Source organism: Amphiprion ocellaris, chromosome 7, assembly GCF_022539595.1.
Source record: "Amphiprion ocellaris isolate individual 3 ecotype Okinawa chromosome 7, ASM2253959v1, whole genome shotgun sequence".
Taxonomy (NCBI): Eukaryota; Metazoa; Chordata; class Actinopteri; family Pomacentridae; genus Amphiprion; species Amphiprion ocellaris.
The window spans coordinates 33,209,374-33,229,022 of NC_072772.1; the positions used below are offsets into that span (position 1 = coordinate 33,209,374).

Genomic DNA, 19,649 nt, shown 5'->3' on the forward strand with positions numbered 1-19,649 from the left:
GAGCCACAATCCTCTGCACAGTTACATCACCAACATTACACGAGTACCAACAAGCTTAGAGAGCAAACAGATGACAGCCCGGTTCACTCTACGGACGGTGAAAGTTGAAGTGATTATTAGTTGTATCAGTGCTGCATGGAACAATCAGGACTTCATGAGGGCAGCTGGAGTTCAGACTGGAAGTAAAAAGAAGGAGGAAGTGATTTGGAATGCAGCATATAAACAGAACACGTTGCATCCATGATGCGTGTTCAGTTTACTCTCAGATAGATGTTAATATGTTGAAGCACGCTGCAGTTTATTAGTCCGACTTGGAGACTGTTCCAATACGAGGCAATGAACAGTTGAGAGATGTTAAATATGAACTCTCCTCAGAGCTGTTGGATCCATTATTGTAGTGAAGAGTTGGTTTCCAGCCTCCCACTGATGTCCTGATTGATTGAAGAACTTTGAAACTTCCTCATACAGCAGACATTCATCCAGGTGTCTCACCTGTGCTGCAGACAGTATCTATGTAGTGGAGACAGATTTGCCATTGTGAGACATGAGACTTTAAAAGAGCAGATGAAGACTGTTTGGATTCTCTACCTTCTCATGTTGGCTTCATGGTGAATCCCTGCACAAGTGTTCAGCTGCATCTCTCCTGCTGAGCAGTTTAAAGGATCACTTTAACCTGATGGTGTGAATATGCAGGAAGGATGATAAAATAACCTCATATCAAAGAAAAGCACACAGAAATACTGATTTTATTATAAACATGCATCAAATACTTGTGAAATGACTCCACATATGTGTTGCCTTTAAGCTAAATGTTGTTCCAAGTGGCTGATTTCTGATTATCTATCTATCTATCTATCTATCTATCTATCTATCTATCTATCTATCTATCTATCTATCTATCTATCTATCTATCTATCTATCTATCTATCTATCTATCTATCTATCGACAGTGTAGTTGTTGTGTTTGTCCAGCAGATGTCAGCATAACAGCAGCTATGAGGAGAGTTTGTTAGGGATGTGAATATTAGAGAGCAAACAGTGAGCTGAGCTTTGGACTGAGACAGAGCTGCAGAGAACAACATCACATATATTCATGCCAGCTGCAGTAAAGTCAAAATGCAGAAGAAAAGGAGGTAAAAACGGTAAAACTCCTTCCTACATGTTGAACGCTTGTTCCAGATGTCTGTAACTTTATTCATGTGTGAAGCAGAAGGAGGGGGAGACATGGTTTAAATCTTGAGATAACTGATTCCATTTTCAGAGTCTCGTGAAGTTGTTCATGGTGTCATAGCTGGTGTTTGTCTCTATGTGGACAGACGTACTGAGATCTAACTACTGATGTTGATCCACAGAGTGGAGCAGCAGAACTCAGAGGTTCCCAGAGCTCAGTCTGTCCAGCAGTATCACCTGGACTCCATATTAATGGTGAGTTCATGGACAACAAGTTCTCCATCTGTTGTGTTCAGGCGTCTCTATGCTGCTCTTTGTAGACCAGTGGACTGTCAGTGTGTCCAACATGGATCTGATGTTTGGCTCCATGATTTCACTCTGATGGTTTCATTAACACATTTCTCTGTTCCAGCTGCTGGAGGACAACATGGTGACTTTAGTGAAGAAGGAGCTGAAGAAGATGCAGAAGGTTCTGAATCCAGATTACCCAGAATGCTCAGAGAGTCAGATGGAGGATGAGGAGGATTTGGAGGGTGATGATGAAGATCAGAGGAGCAGCAGAGTGATGTTTCAGCAGATCACAGTGTTGTTCCTGAGGAGGATGAAGCAGGAGAAGCTGGCTGACTGTCTGCAGAGCGGTAAGAGGATTTGTGGAAAGACTGAAGCTGCTGATCAACAGAACATTTACTAAAGTCTCAGAATATCTTCACACAATCAGTCTTTAGGAGGATAGGAGTCATTTATTTATTGATCTCATTTGCTGTTTCTTCATTCAAAACTTATTGCTGCAGTTTGTCGACGTAAACTTTAATGTGATCTGAAGAAGAGGTTCCAGAGAGTGTTTGAGGGCATCGACCCTCCTGAATGAGATCTACACAGAGCTGTACATCACAGAGGGAGGGACTGCAGAGGTCAATGATGAACATGAGGTCAGACAGATTGAAGCAGCATCCAGGAAAGCAGACAGAGCAGAAACAAGCATCAGACCAGAAGACATCCTTAAAGGCTCACCTGGAAGAGATGGACCAATCAGAACAGTGATGACAAAGGGAGTGGCTGGCATCGGGAAAACAGTGTTAACACAGAAGTTGACTCTGGACTGGGCTGAAGACAAAAGCAACCAGGACATCCAGTTCATGTTTCCATTCACTTTCAGAGAGCTGAATGTACTGAAAGAGAGAAAGTTCCGTTTGGTGGAACTTGTTCATCACTTCTTCAGTGAAACCAAAGCAGCAGGAATCTGTAACTTTGAAGACTCTTCCAGGTTGTGTTGGTCTTTGACGGTCTGGATGAGTGTCGCCTTCCTCTGGACTTCCACAACAATTTTTTTCATTTTTTTGTAAAATAAATAATCAAAATAATAATTTATTATAATAATAAATAGTTTTATATATTTATTTTCTTTTGAAAAGAATGATTTATGCCGCTTTGAGTCATTGATGTTTCCACTGAGCTGCAGGACTTTTATTTTGTAAATCCTTTTTCCGGTGACCAGCAGGAGGCGCTGCAGTCAAACAACCAGCAGCTGCAGCACAAAGTGACCTTTTGGTTGCGGACGTGACGTGGGGCGTGGCCTGTTTGATGAACCTGCGTGGGTTCATATGAGTTCATCCGAAGTAGACAAAGCGGAAGACACACAGAATCAAAAAAATAAAAGCATTCTGCATCACAATTCAATATGACAGCAACATTACTGTCCTATTTTAGTTTTATTTCCAGGATTACGTTTTAATTTTTTTATTCTTGCCTTATTCTAGTTCATTTATTTATTATTTTAGTAATATGTTGTAATTATATATTCAATGTAATGTGCAATATTTACATTTGTGGTGCAATATTACTCTCCTGTTCTAGCATTATATCCAGGATTACTTTTATTTTTCTATTCTAATCTTATTTTACCTTAGTCATTTTTATTTTTAGTAATATATATTGTTTATATATTCAATTTAATACACAATATGCCCATTTAATGTCCAACATTTCATTACCTTATGCAATATCAATAAACTTCTTTAACATTATTGCCCGTATTACTTCTTATATTCTATTGTAGTCTTATTTTACCCTACCTATTTTTATTTTTAGTATCATTTGGTAGTTATATCTTCAATTACAATGTGCAATATTTTAGTTTCATATATATGTGTGTGTGTGTGTGTGTGTGTGTGTGTGTGTGTGTGTGTGTGTGTGTGTGTGTATATACATATATATATATATCATACATATTCTATTCTAGTCTTAATCTAGCTCATTTGTTTATTTATTTTAGTAAGGTATCGCACTTTTATCTTCAGTTCCATGTGCAATATTTCATTTTAATGTGAAATATTACATTTTCAGATGCAGTATTTAAATTTCAGGTGCAATATTACTCTCCTGTTTGAGCATTTTTTCCAGGATTAGCTTTTCTTTTTCCATTCTAATCTTATTTTAGCATAGTTATTTTTATTTTTAGTCACACATCGTGCATATATATTCAATGTAAAATGCAATATTTCAGTTTATTGTGTAATATTTAATAATTGTTTATTATATTAATCATGTTTTATCTGTCTTATGTTGTATTGTAGTCTTTTGTCCTCCCACTTTCTATTTTCAGTAATGTATCCTACTTATATCTTCAATTTAACATGCAGTATTTTAATATCATGTCTCATATTTCATTGCCTTGTGAAATATTAATTTACCTCTTTAGTTTTATTGCCACCATGACTTCTTACTTTTGGTGTTCTAGACTTATTTTTGTTCACTTAATTTTATTTTTATTAATGTATTTCACATATATAGTATATTTTATTGTTTCATTCTATATTATATTATATTATATTATATTATATTATATTATATTATATTATATTATATTATATTATATTATATTATATTATATTATACTATATTATATTATATTATATTATATTATATTATATTATATTATATTATATTATATTATATTATATTATATTATATTATATTATATTATATTATATTATATTATATTATACGCGTTGCAATCGAACCTTTATTACGAAGGACCAAGCGGAAGCAGCGTGTGTTTCCGGTGGCTAGCTTCACAGCTGCAGGTTTTCTTGTGCTCCAGTTTTTTTCCTCTCGGTCATTTTCGGTGTTTACAGTCAGTGTTGGCGGAACAAACAGCTTCTGGAGCAGAAATATTGTGGGTGTGACGATGGAGAAGCGAGACGGGGCCGTTAAACGGTAAGAATCCGTTTTTTTAACGGGTTTTAACGGGTTTCTGTCGCTGCAACTTTCAAGTCTCTGCAAAAAAAAAAAACACCAAAAAAACTGAAACGACCTGAAGGAAAACAACTGATCAGAGCTTCAGCCTCGTTTTCAGGATTTTTCTGCAGATCAGCTCCATTAATGTGTTAATTCTTCACCAAATACACGCTTTTCTTGTGAAATCTCATCTTTATCTGCAGCTTGTTTGGGTCTAAACAGTGAAGTAAACAGATTTCTGGTGTTTTTTTCATGTTTTTCTGGGATTCCTGAAGTGTTTCTGGTTGTCTTTGTTCAGGCCTCAGTCAAACCAGGAGGTTCAGCTTCAGGAAATCAGGATTTTAGGGGTTTATTTTCTTATTTCCTGCAGAAAAGCTGCAGACAATTAATGTGTTGATTGCCTGTTTTCTGTGTTTGTGGCTCTGTGTTGTGATATTTCTACAAAAATGGCGTTCAATTAAAAAATGAATATACTTTAGTACCTAAAAAAATGCTGAAATAATATGAATTAATCTTGGATTTGATTATATTTCATCAAGAAATATATTCCTGTTTTCTTGCAGAGAATTAATGTCTTTACTGCATTTTTATGACTTTGTGTTGTGATATTTCTGCAAAAGATGCATTTAATTACAAAGCAAATCCACTTTAGTGCATAAAAATACTAAAATAATGTGAATTCTTCTTAGATTTGATGAGATTTCATCAGGAAAATGTGCAGCAGTGTGTTATTTTCTTGTTTTCTTGCAGAGAATTAGTGTGTTGACTGACTTTTTGTTTTTCTCGAGGCTTTGTGTTGTGATATTTCTGCAAAAATTGCATTTAATTGAAAAGAATCCACTTTATTGCATTATAGCACAGATTATCTTGGATTTGATGATATTTAATGAGGAAAAGGTGCAGCAGTGTGTTTTTTAGAATAATCCTGCTATGCTTGTCGCTCTGTGTTTGGTTTTTCTGTCTGTAATTTAGATTTAAGTCTATTTTAATGTGATTATCAGAAACTACGGTGGCCCAGGAGGACAAATTATAATCAGTTTCACATTAACGTGTCTGTTTAAGTGATGTTTTCGTCTTTAAAATGAGCTTTCATGGGTTAATCTCAGGAAAAATGTTGGTTTTTCTGGTTTAATTTGAAGCTGTAGGATCGTTTCTTCCTCCTCTCTGCTCTCGGTGGCGTTTGTTTTGTTTTTTTTGACTCCGATCCAGCATGAAACCAGAAACCTGCAGTGTTTGGAGCGTTTGTCCTCAGCTGATCCACATGCTGCACGTTTTTAAAGACGTCGAGCTCAACAACGAGCTTTTATTTGTATTTATCGACTGCGAGGTGACGTCCGGCACCGAGATTCTGCAGGTCGAGCCTCTAAAAGATCAGATTAGATCATTTAGACATGAAAAGAGCCTAAAAATTCCTGCTTTGTCTCGTCTATCAAACAGGAAATGAGGAGTTTTTAGACATATTTAAGAAGCTGTGATCACAAAGTAAACAAATTATTGATTAAATTAGAAAATACAATGGTGGGAAAATCTGTTTTATGTTTCAAAAGAAGACAAACAAATACAAATGGTATTTTTTTTGTTTGTTGTTTACAAGAATAACTAACAAAACTAAATTCTTGACAGTTTCAGTCTGTCAGTTCTCAACATTGTTGGTATCAAAATCAACAAATAATAGAGAATGTGTTCAAAACTGAACAAAAAATAAATAAACCATCATATTAATGTTTAGTGGTCCTTCCATTAGCAGCAGCAGAGCTCTAATCCTGGCTGAATTGTTCCCCACCAGCCTTTCACACTGTTGGGGGCTAATCTGGTCCCATTCTTCTTGAAATCTGCTTTTAATTCTTCTAAATTCTTGGGTTTACGCTTTGAAACAAACTTCATGTCCGGAGATTGAGCTGGGCACGCTAAGACCTAGATACTGTGCTCCTGCAGCCAAGTTCTGCTGGCCCTGGATGTGTTCAAGGGGCATTAAAAGGGGCATTAAGGGGCATTAGCTTGTTGAAACATCCAGTTCTGACCTTGACAGAACAGTGCACGTGCAGAAGGGAGCATGTGGGTTTGGAGAATGGTGCAAGAGTTCAATGAGGTGACCAACACCAGCAGCACTCATACATCCCGAAACCATGATACTGCCTCCACCATGCTTGACAGTAGATGCTGTACATGCTGGAGATAATGCTTCTCCTGGCCTTCTGCGTACCCTCACATTAGCAGGAGGAAGATAAAGCTGGAAACTGGACTCGTCTGACCACAGAATCTTCTTCCAATTCCTGTCTGTCCAGTCCTTGTGTGCTTGAGTCCAACAACGCCGGGCTAACCTCTGTCTCTCATTGATCAAGGGCTTCTTGACTGCCTTGTAGGACCTTAAAGCCATGATCTAAAAGTCGGCCACGTTCAGTGTGGGTGGAACACTGACACCGATCGCCACATAACTCCGCCTCATGGCGTAGTTACGATACAAAACCTGTTTTCCAAACAAACTTTTATAACAAGTAACTGTTATCAAAATTGAAAACCCACCATAAGAGGCCTAGAAAGGTGTTTTCTAGAGAAAATGCAAGAAAAAGCATCACATTAGATGCAAAAACACAACTACAGCTGGTGACATTCGTGTTTGCAGATGAACGTGAGGTCATAGTAGTAGTAATGTAGTATTAAGGATAATGGTTCAATAGTAGTAATACTGCAGATAAGACTTGCATTAATTATCCTTTAAAAGCACTTTCTGGTTCCTTTATACAAGAAAATATTGTAGAAATGGAGAATACCAGCTGTTGCTTGGGTCCTTTTTGCCAATTCAGTAGTTTGGGTTTGAGTGCGTGCAGCCGGCGGGGTGTGTGTGTCTGTATTTGTGTGTTTTTGTGTCATGACAGTTTAAGCTGCTAAAAACACACTTCCTAATTGCAGCGTTGAATTTTGTGTTCCAGCCAGAGCAGGGAGTCTGATTCACCGTCAGCTGGGAATTGACACGTGTGTGTGGTAGTGTGTGTGTTCTTGTACATACGTGTGTGTGTGTGTGTGTGTGTGTGTGTGTGTGTGTGTGTGTGTGTGTGTGTGTGTGTGTGTGTGTGTGTGTGTGTGTGTGTGTGTGTGTGTGTGTGTGTGTGTGTGTATATTTGTGTGTTTATTCTGGATTCGGTTTCAGGCTCTTTGTTCTGGATTTCCTCACATTTACGTCAGTTTTGATCTCGGAGTCTGCAGCTTTTATTTTGAAGGTGCCGCCTCCAGTTCGAGGACATTTGAGGACATCGTGTTCTCGACTGTAAACACACACGGACGCACACACACACAATGTGCAGATTAAACATTAGTGTGTGATAGAGGACGATGAAGGCGTGACTGTTCAGTAACAGTTTGTTCTGCTGCAGGATTCCATCATGCTTCACACTCCTCCTACACATAAACACAAATACACACATTTAAACACACAAATACACACACGTACACACATTTAAACACACACACACAGCCACACGCACAATAAACACACAGTAATTCGAGATGTTCGAAGACTTTGTGTTCTGTGAAAATCCAGCAACAACTTTACCGGCAGTCAAGTTATTTAAAGTAGTACAAGTAGTAGTAGTTGTTGTAGTAGTATTAGTAATAGTTGTAGTAGTAGTAGTAGTAGCAATTGTGTTAGTTATAATGGTAGTTGTAGTGTTGTTGCAGTTGTGTTGTTGTATTGGTAGTAGTAGTAGTAGTTGTAGCAGTGGTTGTAATAGTATTAGTTGTAGTGATAGTTTTGTTGTTGTCGTAGTAGTTGTATTGGTAGTTGTAGTAGTTGCAGTGTTGTTTTAGTAGAAATAGTTGTAGCAGTGGTTGTAATAGTATTAATTGTAGTGGTAGTTGTAATTTTGTTGTTGTAATTGTAGTAGCAGTAGTAGTTGTAGTGGTAATAGTTGTAGTGTTGTTGTAGTTTTATTGGTAGTTGTAATAGTATTAGTTGTAGTTGTCGAATTAGTAGTAGTAATAGTTGTAATTGTAGGACTAGTAATTGTAGTTATATTGGTTGTTGTAGTAGGAGTAGTTGCAATGTTGTTGTAGTTGTAGTAAGTGTTGTAAAAGTAGTAGTTGTAGTGGTAGTTGTGGTTTCGTTGTAGTCGTATTGGTAGTTGTAATAGTATTAGTTGTAGAATTAGTAGTAGTAATAGTAGTAGTTGTAATTGTAGGAGTAGTAGTCGTAGTTATATTGATAGTTGTAGTAGTAATAGTTGCAGTGTTGTAGTAGTTGTAATTGTGGTTGTAATAGTATTAGTTGTAGTTTTGTTGTTATTGTAGAATTAGTATTAGTTGTAGTAATAGTAGTAGTAGTTGTAATTGTAGGAGTAGTAGTTGTATTGGTGGTAGTAGTAATAGTAGTTGCAGTGTTGTAGTAGTAGTAAGTGTTGTAGTAGTAGTTGTAGTAGTGGTTGTAATGGTATTAGTTGTAGTTGTAGTTTTGTTGTTGTAGTCGTAGTAGTTGTAATTGTAGGAATAGTTGTTGTCATGTTGTAATTGGAGTAGTTGTAGAATTAGTATTAGTTGTAGAATTAGTAGTAGTGGTGGCAGTAGTAATTGTTGTATTGTTGTAGTAGTAGTTGTTGTAGTGGTAGTAGTGGTAGTAGTATTTTTAGGTGTAAAACTATTTGTTGTTTCATCAGAGAAGCCCTGAAAACAGAACCTGATCCTCCTTCTTGTTTTTCCGTCTTCCTGTCGCTCATTTCTCGACCTCTAAGTTTATCTCACGACCCCCTGAGGGTCACGACCTGCACGCCTTCAGAGAACAAAGAGATAAACCGCCGAGGCCCCCTGAGGCGTCCACGGCTCTAATCAGAGCGTCAGTGTGACGGAGTCCTCATGCGACCCTCCCAGGCTGAATTCCTCAGCAGTTTGTTTCTCGGCCAGTTGTTGTCTCCTGTTGACAGACGTTCTGTATCTGCTAACAGTCGGCCACAGTTTCCTGGCTCAGAGCGAAGCGTTCCTCATGAATAAAGAAGCAGTTTCTCTACGTGACCCAGAGTTCTCACTGAGGTTCAGATGTTTTTTTAACTTAGAATAGTTTCAAAACTGTCTTCTGAGACTGCAACAGGAGACGTGCAGCAAAGATGTTGACAAAATGGAGGAAAGCATTAGAAAACTTGTTATTCTCATGTTTCTGGTAAGAATAAACCACCTAAATCCCCCTGAGGTGAAGAGAACGTCCAGTATTTGTTGTCTTTAGGTCCACGAACGTGACATTCAAGCTGCATTGTTCCAGAGTCTGAACAATTAACAGCTGACAGAACAGGAAACACATGAAGAAGCATAAAAGGTAGAAAAATGTGTTTTGTAGAGATAATGGAAGAAAATGCAACATAGCTGATGCAAAAAGTTGACTACAGCTGTTGATTTGCAGCTAAATTGTTGCTAGAATTGACTAAAACAAAACAAAACTATTAAAACCAACTTTTACTATAATTAACTGCTAACAAAACAGAAAAAAACAACACAACGGGCCTAAATCATATTTTTAAAAGTTTGTTTTCAAGAGAAAATGCAAGAAAATACAACATATTAGATGCAAAATGTCGACTACAGCTGGTGATGTGCTGCTAAATTGTTGGTAAAATAGAAGAAAATGGTATTTCTGGTGAGAATTAATACTAAAAAAACCTAACCAAATGTTCCAAAATGTCCTTAGAAATAAATGCAAACACTGCAAGAAAAGCACAAAAAGAGTCAAATAAGTTTTTAAAAAGTGTTTTTTAAGAGAAAATGCATATTAGATGCAAAAAGTCGACAACAGCTGGTAACATGCAGCTAATATGTTGCTAGAATTGACTAAAACAACAGAAATCATGTTTTTCAAACCCACTTTTACAAGAACTAACTGCTAGCAAAGCAGAAAAACCAACAGAAGAGGCAAAAAAGGTATAACAAAAAGTGTTTTCTCGAGAAAATGCAAGAAAATACTGCATATCAGATGCAAAAAGTCGACTACAGCTGGTGATTTGTAGCAAAGATGTTGATAAATTAGGGGAAAACAACAGAAAACTTATTAAAACCAAGTTTTGCAATAATTAACTGTTAACCAAATAGAAAAACCACAAGAAGAGGCATATAAGATATAAAAAAAGAGTGTTTTCGAGAGAAAAAGCAAGAAAATACGTGATATTAGATGCAAAAAGTCTGCCCGTCACCAGCTGTAGTCGACTTTTTACATCTAATATGTTGTATTTTCTTGCATTTTCTCTAAAAAACACACTTTTTAAAGACCTTTTATGCCTCTTATGGTATTTTTTCTGTTTGGTTAGCAGTGAATGGTTATAAAAGTTGGTTTGAATAACAAGTTTTCTGTTGTTTTCCTCTAATTTATCAACATCTTTGCTACATGTCATCAGTTGTAGTCGACTTTTTACATGTAATATGATGTCTTTTCTCGCGTTTTCTCTAGAAAACGCAATTTATTGTGCTTTTTGTGCTTCTCTTGCTTTGCAGTTATTTCTAAGGACACATGGTTTATTTTTAGATTAATTCTTAATAGAAACACCTTGGATACCAAATTTTGGTTGTTTTCTTCTGTTTTAAGGGCATTTAAGGTTCATGTCTCTCTTTCATTTTCTCAGGAAGATAACCTTTTATTAAACTACTTGACTTGCCTGTTTTGCTTTCAACTAATTGTGAAGACATTTAGGAACATTGCAGCTTGAGAATGATGTGTTCGAGGTGCATAAAACAACATACTGAACATTCTTTTCACCTCAGAGGGATTTAGTTGGTTTGAATAACAGGTTTTGTTTTGTTTAGTCTTATTTTGCAATGTCTTTGCTTCGCGTCACCAGCTGTAGTCGATTTTAAAAACTGATTTGACTCTTTTTGTGCTTTTCTTGCTTTGTTTGCAATTATTTTTAAGGACATTTTGTCATTAAAACAAAAAATTGGAGCAAATATGAGACGTGAGAAACCAAAACACGTCTACAACTGTCGACGTGCAGCTCAGATGTTGGTAAAATGGACTAAATCAAGACAACAAACCATCTAAATCCGTCTGCGGTGACGAGAACATCCAGTATTTGTTGTGTTTTGCTGCCAACGTGACTGTAGAGCTGTAATGTTTCTTGGCAAATGACAACAGGGTTGATCTTTCAGAAGAAAACTTGGCAGGATCAGTATGATTGTGTCTGATGTATGCTTGTGCTTTTGTTTTTGTTTTCTTATCTAGTTTAGTCTTTTTAAATTACCTTATATTTATTTTTACCTGATATTTATTCTTAACTTTTTTATAGTATTACCCTCATTTCTGCACAGTGAAATGGATGTGAGAAACGTCATTTCGTGTAACTGTGTACTACGTACATTGCTGAATGACTGTAAAGCTGAAGTTGAAGTTGAATCATGTTTGATTGTTGAATAAAAGCCAACTGTGGTCAAATGTGCTGCAAGAGACGTGTGGTGGAAACCTAAAACTGGTGCTGAATGAGGAGATCAGCTGCTTCAATAACCCTCTTTAAAACTGTCAGAGTTCCAGGTGGTGTCAGTGTTGGTATTTCAGATTTACAGGGAGGGAAAACATGAATGTTGTGTAACCTTATATCAGATAAAACAGAATCCAGGGCGAGTACAGGAACGATTGAACAGCAGCAACACTGAGGCTGATCTTAATCTACTATTAGACTCTAATTTTACGCAATTTTTCATTCTTTTTCTGATTTAAAGCTAATCAGATCTACATTTTGTGAGATTATACAGATGTTTGCAGCCTATTTGTCTCTGCAACAACGTCTTTTTCATTCTGTAGTTGTTTGTTCTCTTTGTCTTCGGTGTTTGTGTCTGAAGTCAGGAGTTGTTTTTGACCTTTTTGACACTCGGATACTGTCTTCTGTAGATTTTTAATCATTTACTTCTTGGGTTTTTGTTTGGAGACTCAGTAAATCTTCACCTAATTGCTGCAGATTATCGTTTAACTCCTTTATTTGACTTGCTTTGTTGCTTTCTGAGGATTGTCTTCGGGCCGTTGGCGACTAATCCGTCTGAATGGAAACCAGGCTTTTGTCCCGTCAGCAGGTTTTTGTGATTCAGGTCGAAGCTTTGCAGCGCAGGAGGATGGGGGAGGAAAACACCGCGGGGGAGGATCAGGATGTTTCCCAGCAGCTGAAATCAATCGCATTCCGTTCCCTGCCAGTTTGGGATGTTTTAGTCAATTCTGGTCAAAGTTTGGGGAAAATAAACCTTCAGGTCATAAAGTTTAGACACAAAGATTTTCACATCTCACTGAGATTAAAAATACTGCAGATAAACTAAGAAAAATACAGATTTAGCAGAAGATGTTAAAATAATCTGGAATGATAGTTTTATATATTTAGAATTCTGCTTTTTTACGTGTTTATTTTAGTTGTTTGTTTTATTCTCTTTAACTTTTTTTTACTTCTTTGTGTTCATTTTATTTGTTAGTTTTATTTTCTTTAACCCATTATTTATTTTTTTTGTTATGTGTTTGTTTTATTTTAAACTTTTTACGTTTTTATTTTAATAATTTCTTTTATTCTCATGTTATTTTAAAATTATTTTTACTTTTCTACATGTTTATTTTAGTTGCTTGTTTTATTCTCTTTAACCCTTTATTATTATTTTTTATGTCTTTCTGTGTTTATTTTATTTGCTAGTTTTATTTTCTTTAACCTGTTTGGTTTTTTTTTTGCTTTTTACATTTTTTTTTACATTTTAGTTATTTTACTGTCTTTGACCCTTCATCATTATTTTTTAAAACTTTTGACATATTTATTGTATTAATTCATTTTATTCTCTTTAACCCTTTTCATTTGATTTTATTTGTTAGTTATATTCTCTTTAACCCTCAATTTAAATTTTTTTTTTAAATTTTACGTTTTTTGTATGTTTTTTATTCTCTTCAACTCTTTACTATTATTTTAAAAAGCTTTTCTATCTTTTATTTTGTTTTTTGCTTCTTTGCGTCTTTATTTTGTTTACTAGTTTTATTCTCTTTAACATTTTATTTGATTTTTTTTTTACTTCTTATGGTTTTATTGTATTTATTTGTTTTATCCTCGTTAACTGCCAATTTTATTTGTTTTTTAAAAAACTTTTTTAATGTGTTTATTTTATTTGCTGGTTTTATTCCCTTTAACCCTTTATTATTATTTTTTAAAAACTTTTTTTTTTTACATACTTTTATTTTATTTGCTAGTTTTATTCTCTTTAGCATTTAATCTTATTTATTTACTTTTTATTTTAGTTGCTTATTTTATCTTTATTTTATTTGTTTTACTTCTTTTTTTTACATATATGTTATATTCTCTATAACCCTTATTTTTATTTTATTTTATTTTATTTGTTGTTATTGCCTCCAGTCTTTTCTTTGTGCGTTTGTTCTTTCTTTTCTTTCACTTTCTTAAAATGTGGCATTTTTGTCTCATTGTTTCATCTGATGTATTGATTCATTTAGTAAATGTTTTACTCTGTTTAACTCAGTTTTTCCACTTTTTTATTTACAGTTTAGTATTTAGTGGTTTTCTATTCATTCATTTACTTTTTTTGCTTTGCTTTTAATGTATTTTTGTGTTTAACTCGAACTAAACAATAAAAATTCCTCAGCAGATAAACAGAAGGTCGTTGTTGTTCGAACATGTTTGTAGAAAAGAAAACATCTGATAAGATCTTTATTTTGACTCTTTGCTCCTCTCTGGCGTCTTTCCCACATTCCTTCACTCTTCTGGACGTGTTTTCTTTGCTTTTTCACTCCTCTGAAAACTGAACTCATTTTGGTCATAAATTAATGTCAAATAAATTAATTCTGAGTGATTTTGGTCTTTAAATGCTGACTTTAAATACACAGAAGAGGCTTTTTCAGGAAGTTTTAGCTGTAAAGTTACCAGCTGTTCTTTAAATCTGGCTATTTTTGTGCTTTTATGAATAAAGTTTGGATTAAATTAAAATATATATGATTTACTTAAAAAAATATATAGATTATTAAAATCAGCCAAATAAAACTAGAAAATATTCAAATTTAAGAAGCTGGAATCAGAGAATTTAGAGGTTTTTTTCTTTAGTATTCACTCAAATCAATTAATCAATTAGTAAAAATTTATTTAATGGTCGATTGGTTCATTAATTAATGTTTGCAGAGACAAAAAACACGGATTATTGATTTGATTTGAAACCAACGATAATAATAAAATTTTATTTATTCATTTTTATTCTATATTTTTTAAAATTATATTTTTTTACGTTTATTTTATTTGTTCATTTTTTTCTGTTTCACGCTTAATTTTTAAATTCTTTTTACTGTTTATGGTTTTATTATATTTGTTTGATTTATTCTCTTAAACCCCTAATTTTATATTTAATTATTTATTTACGTTTTATACGTTTTTATTTTCGTTGCTCATTTTGTTATCTTGTCTTTATTTTTTTTTTACTTTTTACATTTTTTATATTTGTTTTATTCTCTTTAACTTTTATTTTTACTTTTATTGTCTATTTATTCATTTTTATTCTTTTTAATTTTTGTTTTTATATTTATTTTATTTGTTCATTTTATTCAATTTTATCCATACTTTTTAAAATTCTTTTTAATTTTTATGGTTTTATTTGTTCATTTTATTCTCTTCAGCACTTAATTTTAATTAATTATTTTTTATTTACTTTTTTAATTATCTTATATCTTTTTTAACTTTTTATATTTTTTATTTTTGTTTGTTTTATTCTCTTCAACTCTTTCTTTTGTTTTTATTTTATTTGTTGTAAAATATGATAAACATGTAATCAGACAGGCAGCAGCAAAATTATGTGCAGAATATCAATAAAATTTAAATTAAAAAATATATCAAAACAGGCAAAAAAAATATGATTTACTTAAAAATAGATATAATGTATTAAGAACAGCCAAACAAAACCAGAAAATATTCAAATTTAAGAAGCTGGAATCAGAGAATTTAGAGTTTTTTTCTTTAATATTTACTCAAACCAATGATTTCATGTTTAAAAATAGCTGCAGATTAATTTAGTAGTTGGTTGGTTCATTAATTATTGTTTGAAGAGATAAAAATAGTTAATAATTATCAATGATTTCTATACTAACAGGGCTTTTATTTTTCTTGTCGATTAATTTGTCAGTTATTGTCTCTATTAATCGATCAGTTCTCTGTCAGAAAATTGTTAAAAAGTGTTGATTTCTCAAATCTCAGTTCCTTAAATGTCAATATTGAGTTTACTGTCATGTGGGAGGAAAGAATTCAGGACTAAATAGCTGCAGATAAACTGAATAATCGATAAATAATAATATTTGCAGAGATGAGAGCTGAACAAGTCTCACAAGTTTTCGTGTTTTGTTTACCTAACTGTGCATCCTCCTCCTCCAGGACCAGCTCGGAGCAGAGGAAGCTTCGTTCCCGTGACGCCGCCAGGTGTAGGCGGAGCCAGGAGACGGAGATCTTCTACGAACTTGCCCGGACGCTGCCGCTGCCACGCCGAGTCTCCGCCCACTTGGACAAAGCCGCCATCATGAGGGTGGTGCTGAGCTTCCTGAAGATGCAGCAGCTGCTCGGTAAGAAGACGTTTGACGTCATAGAGTCCAGGTTTGAGCTGCAGGATTATTTGTTTGGGCCCAACACTGACTGTAGGACCCCAGTAGGATCTATTCATCCATCATCTATACACCGATTAGCCCTCATTAGGGTACTGGAGTCTATCCCAGCTGACTTAGGGTGAAGGCAAGGGAAAACCTGGACAGGTCACCGGTCTATCACAGGGCTGCATATAGAGACAAACAGTCTCTACAGGAAGAACATGCAAACTTCATGTAGAATGATCCCAGGAAGGCTGGGACGTGAACCGGGGATCTTCTAGCTGCCAAAGTGCTAATCACCAAGCCACTGTGCAGCCCCCCTACCCAAAACAATCACATTTTTGAGGCCGAACATGCTCAACAACTCGTGGAAGTTTGCAAACAGATCAGAACTCACGAAAAATTTTGCATATGTGGCAAAATGGCTCCATAGCGCCCCACTGCATCATCACTACAGGCAGGACGTTTCACCTACATTTAAGTTTGGTCACCAGATGTAGCACATCAAAAGAAAGTCACACTCTAAACCCAACAGGAAGTCCTTTAACTGTGAGATTTTTTTGTTATTTTTGCTCATTTTTAGTGGCTAACTACTCCTACGGGGTAACTCCAAGAGGCCTCACATTTGGGCAGTACATACAACCGGCCTTAGTGATGAGAACTTAGCAAAATGTTCCATAGAAGTCTAAGGGTGTGGTCATGGTGGCTCCGTGAACTCTGATGCTTCACCATGAAACAGGAAGTGCTGTCTAACTACCCTCCACATGCTCCAATCTGCCTGAAACTTTACATGTCTGATCAGAGTCCTGCCCTGATCACATCCATATGCTGAAATACAATCATAGTGATAGCGCCACCTGCTGGTGTGGCAAATTTTGATGTTTCGCCATGAAAATTGAAGTGTTTATATCTTAGCTGCACAAGATTCAATCTGCCTCCAGGTCTGAAGACATCCACACTCAAAAATTTTTATCGCAGTCATAGCTCCATCTATTGGTAACAGGAAGTTGTAGCTATTATGTTAGCACGTACCACTGCAAGAAACTATGTGATTTAATCCTTGACATTGGTCAGCTAAGTCAACAACTTGACATTTCTGTTACAGCCAGACGTTTGGACCCGTTCAACGCTGCTTGCAGCTTTAATTATTGCTAAACTTTTGTGCACATTTTGTGTTAATTGCGCTCCGTTTCACCGTCCTGCTGTCTTCATTTATGGGCACCAAAAAATATTGTTTCCGTGTCTGAAAAAAATCAGAAAATTCTGCAAAAAAATTCCCCAAATTTCTGAAACTTTGCAAAACCTTCAGGAAGAAAATTTCAATAGTTTCTTAAAAGTTTCCCTTAAAAGTTTTATTTTTAAAAATCCCCCAAATTTGGCAAGAAAATTCTTGTAAATGTTTTCAAAAAATGAGTAAAAATCTTCCCAAAAAAATCCTAAAAATATCTAAAGTGATTCCATATATATCAGTAAAACTTCTAATACTTTCTTTAAGAACATTCGCATAAAAATTCGCTGGATTTTGGTTGATTTTTTTGTGGATGTTCTTAAGAAATATTTTTAAAATTTCTTTTTTCCACCAAAAAATGTTCAAAAATTTCCCAAAAATGTTGAAAATGTGGACATCAGAAGTTTCACTGTGAAAATATTTTTTTTCCCCACATTTTCAAACTTTGAAATGGGTCATTTTGACCCACAGGACAACATGAGGGTTAATATTGAACTTTCCTAACCAGGCTCTGCATCCTTGGTTTGTTTGTTTTCATCTTGAGAAGTTTGGAGTAAAGGCTTGAATTCCAGAGTTCCAGAACGTTCTGCTTCATTTAAAGCCCTACAGCTGCTTTCAGACACGTGTTGAAACTTTTAATTACGTCTGATTTTTCTGCCTTTATTCGTATTTTCACAGAAATTGGAGATGAGAAGGAGGAGACGGTGGAGGAAGCCAGAGAAGATCTGATGGACTCCTTCTATCCTCAGACGTTGGCGGGATTCGTCATGGTGATGACGGAGGAGGGAGACATGATCTACCTGACGGAGAACGTCAACAAACACATTGGCATCGCTCAGGTACGACACAAAAATATTTCATTTTTATTCATTCTAGTTAAAAAAAAACCTTCCATAAAGTGTTCAGGATGTTCAGACATCAGTACTTTTAGCTTTTTCCCCTCATTTCAGCTTCAGCTTTTCTGTTTACGTCGCTGTTTTCATCCTCCTCTGAAAAAACTGATCTCCATCGGCTTTTTTTCTAGCAGTTTGAATGCTAACCCCAGTGTTTCTCAAGTTCAAGACTTTAAAGGATTTAATAGTAATAAATAAATTAAATCTACATAAATAACTAAAGTTACTGCAGTCTCAAAGGAATGATAGCGTTATTTGTTTTGTTTTTGTTTTAATGGTAATTAGCTGTAAACTAAACTGTAACAAAAACAAAACTGACAAAAATGATGCTTAAATAACACAAAAATGACAAAAAATTATGCTTAACACAAAAGTGACACAAAAATTGACAAAAATTCTGCTTAAATAACACATAAATGAAACAAAAAGGACACAGAGATGTTGAAATAACACAAAAATGACACAGAAATGACACAAAAATGCTTAAATAACACAAAAATGACAAAAAAAAGACAAAAATTATGCTTAAATAACACAAAAATGAAACCAGAATGACACAAAGATGCTAAAATAACACAAAAATGACACTGAAATGACACAAATATGCTTAAATAACACAAAACTGACAAAAAATGGTGCCTAAGTGACACAAAAATGACACAAAAATAATGCAAAGATGCTAAAATAACACAAAAATTGAAAAAAATGTTGCTTAAATAACACAAAACGACAAAATGATGCTTAAATAACACAAAAATGACAACAATTATGGTTAAATAACACAAAAATAACACAAAAATGACAAAAGAATTATGCTTAAATAACACAAAACAGAAAAAACACAAAGATGCTAAAATAACACAAAAATGGCTAAAAACGACGCTTAACACAAATTGATTAAATGATGCTTAGATAACACAAAAATGACACAAAGATGCTAAAGTAACACAAAAATGACTAAATGATACTTAAATCACACAAAAATGACATAAAAACATATATAAATTACACAAAAATGACAACAAAAACACACAAAACAAGTTAAATAAATTTTTATTTATCGTACATTTGCTGCACCAACGTGTCTCCAAATTAGTTTTCTGATTACTGGGTGCAAAACATTATCAGAAAACTGCCAAATGTCACTTGTTTCTGCCTTTTTTTGGCCTTTTTTCTTAGTTCGCCTCAAAGTCCAGCGACTAAAAACATGTTTGTTTGTAAATTTTGCATTTTTCTGACCAGACTCAGTCTAAACTCAAAGGCTTTATTTCCATTTTTCCATTTTTAAAAATAATTTTAATTAAACTTTAGAGCCTCTATCTTTGAAATAGCTGCCGATGTGATGATTCTCTGCTGTAGATTTGTTGTTTTTTCGTTCTTAAACCTCCTGGTAGCTGCTAGTTTTCCTCCATTGGGTTGTTTCTTTAGTTAGACTCTGAAACCTGAACAGGGAGGAAGAATCCAGACCTAGAATCTATTCTGAGACGGTTTGTTGTCGACTCATAGCTGGTTTGTAGTAAAAGTAGTAGCAGTAAGCAGGAAACTGAAGAAAAATACAGATAAATCTTTAAGA

General features: G+C 34.6%; 2 protein-coding genes across 6 annotated transcripts in view; both read left to right on the top strand.

Moving 5' to 3' along the window:
* The window catches only part of klc3 (kinesin light chain 3), a 248,905-nt gene that overhangs the window by 104,217 nt on the left and 125,039 nt on the right, over positions 1 to 19,649 (top strand). The gene's annotated exons all lie outside the window — the stretch shown is intronic.
* The window catches only part of hif1al (hypoxia inducible factor 1 subunit alpha, like), a 28,818-nt gene continuing 13,400 nt past the window's right edge, over positions 4,232 to 19,649 (top strand). Inside the window, exons 1-3 of the mRNA XM_055011985.1 lie at positions 4,232 to 4,386; positions 15,750 to 15,934; positions 17,862 to 18,022. Coding sequence (XP_054867960.1) covers positions 4,358 to 4,386; positions 15,750 to 15,934; positions 17,862 to 18,022 — 375 coding nt within the window. The 5' untranslated portion in view covers positions 4,232 to 4,357. The remainder of the gene's footprint in view (positions 4,387 to 15,749; positions 15,935 to 17,861; positions 18,023 to 19,649) is intronic.